The 8,586-nt window shown below is 36.0% G+C and overlaps 1 protein-coding gene across 1 annotated transcript; it reads left to right on the top strand.

Annotated features, from left to right (window-relative positions):
* Positions 1–451: 451 nt before the first annotated feature.
* LOC131051899 (uncharacterized) lies at positions 452–5,906 on the top strand. The gene is made up of 3 exons (XM_057986489.2): positions 452–2,293; positions 3,533–3,752; positions 4,752–5,906. Exons 1-3 carry the CDS (start codon positions 1,820–1,822, stop codon positions 5,372–5,374), a joined length of 1,317 nt encoding a protein of 438 aa, XP_057842472.1. The 5' UTR covers positions 452–1,819; the 3' UTR covers positions 5,375–5,906.
* Positions 5,907–8,586: the final 2,680 nt, after the last annotated feature.

Here is an 8,586-nt window from a genome sequence, read left to right as displayed (position 1 = left end):
TATTTATTAATTTTTTTTTTCCGTTGAAACAAACGGGAAACCGGGTTCTGTGCGCTTGTCCGTTTTTCGCCCTAGGAACCACGTGAGATGGAATATGCTGCCGAATATGATGAACGATCCGCTTGCCACGTGTGCTAATCCCGAGACACGTGGGAAGATAACGTCTTGCCCTTTTAACTTGACGACAAATAAGATCACGTCTCTTTCGCCATGTCAGCCATTTGAAATCCCCGACGGGTTCGGAGGTCGACAAAATTAGAACGGCGACGGCGAAACCGCGGGCAGTCCGACGTGGAATGCCGAGAAGCTGACTGGCTCGTCGGAGAAGTAAATATCGGTTTTTTTCAATCTTCATTTGGTTTGAGTTTTAACTTAGGGTTAAAAGGGCGCGGTCATGATCAAATTTGTTTATTCATTTTTTAAGTCTTTTACTCTGTTGTCATTATGTCGTAAAATAGATTCAGCTGGCCTATTTGATTTGTCGTGTGTGTGGGTGAGAGAGAAGACGCTTTAAAGAGGGCGAGGGTTCCATCCATTGAAGTGTCCAGAGGAAGATTATGAAGGGAAAAAATGGCGAAAATAATGTGATTATTTCTTATTTTGTTAATTATTTTTGTCTTTTCCCGTCTCAAATGGATCGGCTGCGGAGGAAGTCCGGTGTGTCTTGGGAAAATCTGCGTGTTTAGCACTAATTTGTCTTCCGCCCGTGGAAATCCTCGTGTTTAGGACTGATTTCCGTTCAATCCGTGAAAAATCTGCGTTTTTGACCTTAAATTTGATCAGATTGAGTGAAGAAACCATATCCTGTGAAAAATTTGCGGTTTTAGAGGTGGAGTTTGAGGAGTAAACAATAGCCTGTGAGAAATTTGGGTCTTAGTGCTAGTTTTTGAGGGGGTTGTGGAGAAAGAAAGAAGATTGAGGATATTTTTCCTTTTTAGAAGTGAAATTTGAGAATATTGAGGGAAAAATTCGAGCTTTTGAAAAAATTGCGGTTCTAGTGCTTAAATTTTGGGGAAATATCCTGAGTCCGTGAGAAATTTGTAGTTTTAGTACTAAATTTGAAGAGACTGAAACAATCCTGAATTTTTTCCGTTTTTAGTACTAATCTTTAGGCAGGTTGAGCAAAAAATTCTGTCTGTTAAAATTTTTCGTCTTTGTACTAATTTTGAGAAGATTGTCCCAAGAAAAGTAGCCCGACTGTGTGGAAAATTTGGATTTTTTTTTGTACTACAATTTGGTCTGTTTGATTCAAAAGAATGAGAGCCAACGTTGTTGCTGCAAATTTGAGCAGGTTCTAAATCTTTTGAAAGCTCTGCACATTTTGAGCGCTAGTTTGTGGGCATAATTTGAAGCGCTGGGCTTAAATTTGTCCATCCACCACAGAAAAAGATGTCCAAGATAGTAGAAGATCACAGAGGATCATTTTTTTTCATGTTTTCAAATGAAAAATAATTTTTTATTGAGAAGAAAATTCATTTTTCTGCTTTTCTCGTTCAAATTTGTCCAGCAGGCGGAGGAGCTTTCAAGGCGTTGAAGCTGAACAATTTTTTGTCCTCAAATTTTGTAGCTGTCAGGCTTATCTTAACCCCCTTATTCCTTTGTTCGTCAGTTTGAAGAGCCATATCTACATTTTCCTTTACAGTTTTTCCTGTCTCTCTTTTCTTATTTTATGAACAAGAAAAAAGGGTGTTGCAAATTTAAAGACAACAGTAGCAATTTGCATAGGAAGAAAATCCGCCAAAAGGCTATAGAAGCTGTTGAGTGAAAAATGCTTTTTGTAGTGATTGCTGTAAAAAATCGCTGTATTTTGAGTTAGATAATGCCAAGCCGTAGGGTTTTCAGTATGCTGAACAATAGTATCAAAGAATCAGGCAAGATGATTGTTTCAGGCAAGCCTGTGGCTTCTAAATCGAAGATAAAGAGGATTTTTGAATGGCAATTTACACACATTTTAAGGAATGAAAACCCATCTTCTTCGCAAGTAGTCCCCAGCCCTAGTATTCCCGAAGAATCGGAATCCTCAAAGCTGCAGGACAAGAACAGCAAGAGTAATTTTATTATGATTAGAACAGCAACCGATAATTTTGACAGCAGTGGCAGTTTTCATGAACCGAGCTCTGTATGTTTGGCGGAGATGGTGCATGATTTCATGGAAAATGAGGAGAAAAATCCAGAATGTGGGCGCGCTCGCTGCAATTGCTCGAATGGGCATTGCAATGTTGGTGGGAATGCAGACAGCGAGGATGATCCTAAATCAGCCATTGGATCGGGCGCAGTTAGTGAAATTCTCAAGGTAAAATACCCATTTCGATATTTAGCAGGGAAGTTGAATTTAAGGAATTTTTTTACAGATTTCAATTGGTGTAAAATTGGAGAAATGGGGATCCTTGAAAAAAATTTGTCACTTTTTTTTTGGTTGTGTTGATTTGATAATCTTTTCCAGCCACTTGCACCTGATTATCTACCAAATTCAACTATGAATCATGTCTTGAAGGTATTTGAACCTGGATCTCTGATATTATTTGTTGCAAATCACCGATCACTTTTTTGACTTATAACGTGTGGAAACAGGCCGATTTGAGCTGACTGATATAGCTTTGAGTTCTAAACATTTCAATCGGCTTTTAATTATTTTGTTTCTCAAGATATCGCTTCTATTCTAATCCCTTTCTTGTGCTCATAATCAAGACAAAAGTTTCGACATTTATTTCATTTGGGGTTGAAGTTGGTGAAAAGGGAAATTATTTGTAGAAATTTTCATTCCAACATTTCTTGTTATCAACTTCTGTACTCTGTAAATTTCAGAAAAATAGTTATTTAACACGGCTTTGGGTTTTCAGATTTTTTTTTTGTTGCTCTTTGTTCTGATGTTTGGCCTTTGTTACAGTTTTGTGTTTTCTTTCCTTCTCGAGCTCAGATTTGATCGAAATTTTATAAACTTAGGTTGGAGTTAAAATGGGTGAAATGGTATCATTTGTTGCTATTTTCATTTTGATTTGAATCCTTGTCTTGATTCCAAATGTCTGGAAAACGGTTGCTTGACCTCCCTTTGGGTTTTTAAGCAAGGTAACCTCTGCTTGTGGCTGTTTTAATGTTCTGTAGAGTTTGTCACTTTTTCATGTTCCTATTCTGCTCAACCTCTGAATCACTTTATTGGAGATGCGACAGAAATTGCTTCGTATTTTTTAAGCTGTGTACTCTTTTTCTATTGTATTGACCTTATCTGGCCTTTTCTCCATTGGCAAATTTTATTTTATTTGACTCCCGTCTCTGATTTGTTATCGATCTTAATTCATCAATGAAGTTTGAGATGACTTAGGGTCTTCTGATACTGCATCTATCTGCGACATACCTAGGTTTCTTTTGACTTTGACATTGTTCTATGACTTGCTCTTCTTGAACTCTGTATCGCCTAAGAGTATGAGACACTCTCATTGTTCTGCATTTTTCAGTCCCATTGGCCATTTCTGGCTCCTTTGAGACAATATATAAATGAAATAAATTCTGATTCAATTTTTATGGTGTATTGCAGGGTCTTGTTCAATGTTCTAGTGCATGGGAGAGGAATCTTTTGGCAGATGCATCCAAGTGTTTAGAAGCAGCGAGCCAGGAAGCCAAGAGCATCTGCAAGGACAAGGAAGAATGCGCAAATGGCTGCCTTAGGAGGACTGTAATGAACCGTCTCAGATCTATGGCATATAATGCTGCTGTGTGCAAATCAAAATGGGATACTGCCTGCGGGTGTCCTACCGGTAAGTCTGAAGGTCAAATATTTGATGTTGTTCAGTCTGCCACTGCCCAGAGATTGTTTTATTGTTTTTTTAACTTGAAACACTTTATTTCAATAGTAGATAGATTAAAAAATTCCCTTCCAAATTCAATTTCAATGATGATTGTTTTATGGGCAGATTATTACTGAGATGATTATTATGTTGGAAGACATCACAGTAGTCACTCCTCTGTTTAAGTTGTATCTGATATGCATTAGATTGTTCATGGGCCATTAACATTCCCTTTGATGATAGTCTATAACTTATAATGTCAGTCATGACCATGTGCTAACTAGTCATGGAGAACGGGATGAAGAACTAGGTATTGCTATATGTCATCTATTGTAGGTATAAGCAAGTAAAATTTAAATTACCAAATTAATAAACAATGAGAGTAGAATTTACATAATCTGCTTAGTCTACCTTCGTAGTTGCTCTATATTTTATGAATTGTCATCTAAAAGTAAAAAAATTGAAGCTTGTGACCTGTATCTTGTTTATAAGAATCATTTTCTGGATAAAACTCATTTTAGTTGAAAGGAGATGGATCTGCAGATATTATGGCTCAAGCTGCATGTGTAATCTTTTGGTTGATAGCTCAAATCATAGATGGAATGTTAATTAACTATGTTGTGAGTTAATTTATCTGTGTTGTGCCCTGTATCTTGTTTATGAGAATCATTTTCTGGATAAAACTCATTTTAGTTGAAACGAGACGGATCTGCAGATATTATGGCTCAAGCTACATATGCAATCTTTTGGTTGATAGCTCAAATTATAGATGGAATGTTAATGAACTATGTTGTGAGTTAATTTATCTATATTGTGAATTGAAATCTGTGGGTTGATTTAACGGCAGAATTAAAAAATCTTTTGGGTCCCAACTGTTATCATGCAATTTTGTAGTTTCTATTTTTTTTCATTCATAATACGATATATATATGTCTCTGAACTGTTTTATTACATTTCTATTTCCTTCAGGAGAGTATGAGTACATTGATGTTATTCACGAAGGAGTGGGGAAGTCAGAGAGGCTAATTGTTGATATTGATTTCCGATCACAATTTGAGATTGCTAGATCGACAAGCCACTATGATGCTGTTTTACATATCCTGCCAGTCATTTTTGTGGGTAAGGCAGATCGACTGCAGCAAATTACATGCATTGTGTGTGATGCTGCCAAACAATCCTTAAAGAAGAAGGGGTTGCACATTCCGCCTTGGAGAAAAGCAGAGTATATGCGAGCTAAATGGCTCTCTCCATACAAGAGGACCACTAACGAAGTGTCTCACAATTCTTTTTCTGATGTAAATAGAGAAATGACTTCAATCGCTGTCAAGGGCTCGGGATGGGGTTCAAGATTTACCAGTGAGTTTGAGCTAAAGTTCCGGAGCAACAATGGGGGGCCTCGTCGTCCCATGAAAGAAGTGAATGGTAGAGGGGGAGATTCCAATAATATCAAAGAAAAGAGGAATGCGGATGACCAGATAACTGTTGTGGTTACCGAATGGCAACCTCCTGCTGTAAAGCCGAAAGCAGGACAAAGAGGGGGTAAAAAAATTGCCGCTGGATTGGCCTCCATGTTGAGAGAAGCTGGTCTTTAGCTCAATCATAGTGATTCCACCCTAAATTTTTGGTAATACTTACTAATTTTCTTTATTCCTTTGTTTTTTTTGTCCTCAAAAAATGAAAAAAAAAAAATCCCCAAAACAAAAAGCAAAAAATACATATATGTTTTTCATTTATAGTATATGGTGTCCTCTTCGGTCTTTAATCTGCCTCGAGCAAAACGTTTGCACATATGTCTTGGGGCTGGTCAAGTGGGTAGATGGTCTACCTAGTGAGTACAAGTCCGATTGTTTTGGTGAGGATAAGGATTGGCGAAATGAAGAAGCGACTGTAATTTTTTGAGATCCGAGGGCCTTTGTTGGCTCCAAGCATCTACCTCTTTAAGTAATATAATAAAAAAAATATGTTAATTAGTATATATAATCCGACTCTCTACCAATTACCTTGTCTAATACTCGGTGAATTTTGATGGAAAATTTTTCCAGTTCACAATGCTCTTGTTTGATTGTAAAAGCGCTTGTTGAGCATCTGAATAAAGTGAGCATTAAAATGTTATTTCAAATTTAATCTCTGATATATCACATGAATGGAAGTGAGCATTAAAATGGAGCTCTAAGTTTCGACCTCTCGTGCATTCATTCGAAGGAATCATACATTTTTGGTAAGGCAGCGTCTACTGCTGCCTGAAACATTTTTTCATCCACCAAAATCCGTTAATGTTGAATATATAACATATGGAATTCTCTTTATAATTAAATCAACTGGTCAATTTAAGTTATGTTCCTACAAGGCTTGAAAAATTACATTCACGCAAATTTTAATGTCGACAAGGCTCCGGGTCCCCAGTTTTTATTTAGAATTTAATGTTCTAGATTCAATTAAACTCATAAAATACTCTTCCCTGAAGAAAGACCGCCAAGGAGTGCTAATTCAGTGTTGGTAAAGCAGAGACAAATATATGAACACATGTTTGAAGGCATTTCAGACAATCTTTTGCAATGAATGAAAATATATTCTCTGCACCCACAAAAATAATATTGAAGGTAATCATTTCATACTTTGCAGATTTAAAGGAGATTACTTGAGGCAGGATTGAATTAAAATTTGGACTATATAAAGTAACACTTGCTTATGCCCACATTGGTAAGGGAATATGATTTTTTTTATTACGAAGCAATGAATTTTCTTCAGAACATGTTTACTCACAAGCAGGTTTCTTTATACCTCTAGCAGCAGGCAGGGCAGGCGTAAAGAAAGCCTAAAGGTGAGAATAATAATCAAATGGTGTACTTGTAAGTCGTATTCTATTCAGAGTTATTGGCATATTGTATACTGTTAAAGCCAAAAATTATGTTACATGCAGCTTTTGGTATTGGGCTGACCAAAAAAAGAAATATATGAAATTTAAACTGACATTTCTGCCTGACTTTAGTTTAGTTTAATACCATTCAGGCCATCTAGACTCTGGCAAAGCAACGAACGTGTGATATTCGGTAGTGTAGTGGGTATAAAAAGTGGTAAGTGGTTTTTATTTGTCCTTGTCTTTATCTATAGGAAATTGTGTGGATGATATGGTTAACTGTCACAGTGCTACTGGTAAAGTGTACATAATACTGCAGATTAAAGTAATTGATGCGAGTCCAAGTGGAGCTACGCTAAATTCACTATTAATGGTAAAACTACACATCTAAGATTGTACTGCGCTATATAATGAATGTAGGCATGCGTGTGACCCCACAATGACAACATTGTTTCTTTATTTCTACGTGTCATGAATTGTACTGGATGACTTGACATGACCTAATCATTCAATACGGAATGTTATGGCTCAACGTTAACATGATCCAAATGCCATTGAACTGCAGGAACTTAAAATGACAAAAACAGAGAAGGAGGTGCAGAAACATCTAGTAGTCATAAACTCATAAGCCAAGGAATTATATTGATATAATAATAATAATCTTGATGCCTGAATCCTTGGGATGAGGGTTTTTAGCTTAGAAGAGTTTCAAACTCTCACACCACATCACATGAGGCCAAAGAACTTGGATGTGAGGGCATCTCTTAGAAGATGGAATTTAGTGCCAAATATCACAAAGCACAATTACATGGATTATTGAGCTTAATCAACTTGACACTACACATGTATTGAACATTGAGTTACAAGTGAATCAACTTGCCCTAAAAGTGGAATCCGTTTAATGGTGAATTACATTGGACCATGAAAAGGTCGTTGGGTTCCATGCAGTTTGGACGTAGCAATTGGCTAAATTTTGTTAGCCTTGTGGGAGGTTCCTCTTGAGGAACATATTCCACAACTACAGATAAGAGAAAAAAAATGAAACTAACATGTAAGTAGAGAAAAGAGCAAAAATTTAAATAAACAGTATCCACAAGATCTTCTCATGGGTTAATAACATCAATTATTTAATGTGAGTGGGAAATAGCCCATTAGCATAGTCGGTGCATATCCCCACTAGCATAGAGAAGAGCATAAGCTTATTCCACTAGCATAGGAGAAGTTAGATTTATTAAACCACCACGAACTGAAGTATCTTTATCAACACGCAATGTATTAAAAGGTTTCTTCTTCCATAACTCGTGCCTTTTTTTCTCTTATCTTGGATAGAGGATCTAGTGAAGCAAAAACTATTAGTAAAGTCTCATCCAATTAATGTGTAGTTTCAAGACAATAGATAAATCTCGGTAAATAATATTTTCCTTTATATTATTTTGAGAAAAAAAAATAATGATTTGTTGGTCTTTTTAGAAATGTTTTTTAAAAAACATAAAAATGGTTTCAACAATTTAAAAATATAATCTTCTTGGAAAGGAGATAGTTAACCTTGGTTGGATGAGGGGGGCAATGCTTGTTGAGATTGTAATTTACATGATGTCTATTTTGAAAATTCCAAAAGGACTTGTATTGGATTTGAGATTGTAATTTACATGATGTCTATTTTGAAAATTCCGAAAGGACTTGTATTGGATTTGGAGAAAGCTTCGCAAACCTAAAATTCAAGGTGGGGTTGGGATTAACAACATTGAAGCTCAAAATTCAGCTTTAAGGCTGGAATATATTTGTTAAATCAAATAGTGTAGGATTATATACGAAAAATAAATAATTTTTTATAGGAAAAAAGATTTTAACAATCACAAAACCCCTTTGTTTAAAGATGGGTAACTTTAACAATAAATTGTAGAGAAGTAATCATTTCTCAAGATTATTGAAAATGAAGTAATATGT

This window comes from Cryptomeria japonica, chromosome 7, assembly GCF_030272615.1.
Source record: "Cryptomeria japonica chromosome 7, Sugi_1.0, whole genome shotgun sequence".
Classification (NCBI taxonomy): Eukaryota; Viridiplantae; Streptophyta; class Pinopsida; order Cupressales; family Cupressaceae; genus Cryptomeria; species Cryptomeria japonica.
This window is presented reverse-complemented; position numbering and strand designations above follow the sequence as displayed.

Excerpts from the sequence above, each read along its gene's own strand:
- LOC131051899 (XM_057986489.2), top strand. The coding sequence starts at position 1,820 with ATGCCAAGCCGTAGGGTTTTCAGTATGCTGAACAATAGTATCAAAGAA. Across the intron at positions 2,294-3,532 it reads CAGTTAGTGAAATTCTCAAG|GGTCTTGTTCAATGTTCTAG; the intron begins GTAAAATACCCA and ends GGTGTATTGCAG. Across the intron at positions 3,753-4,751 it reads TGCCTGCGGGTGTCCTACCG|GAGAGTATGAGTACATTGAT; the intron begins GTAAGTCTGAAG and ends TATTTCCTTCAG.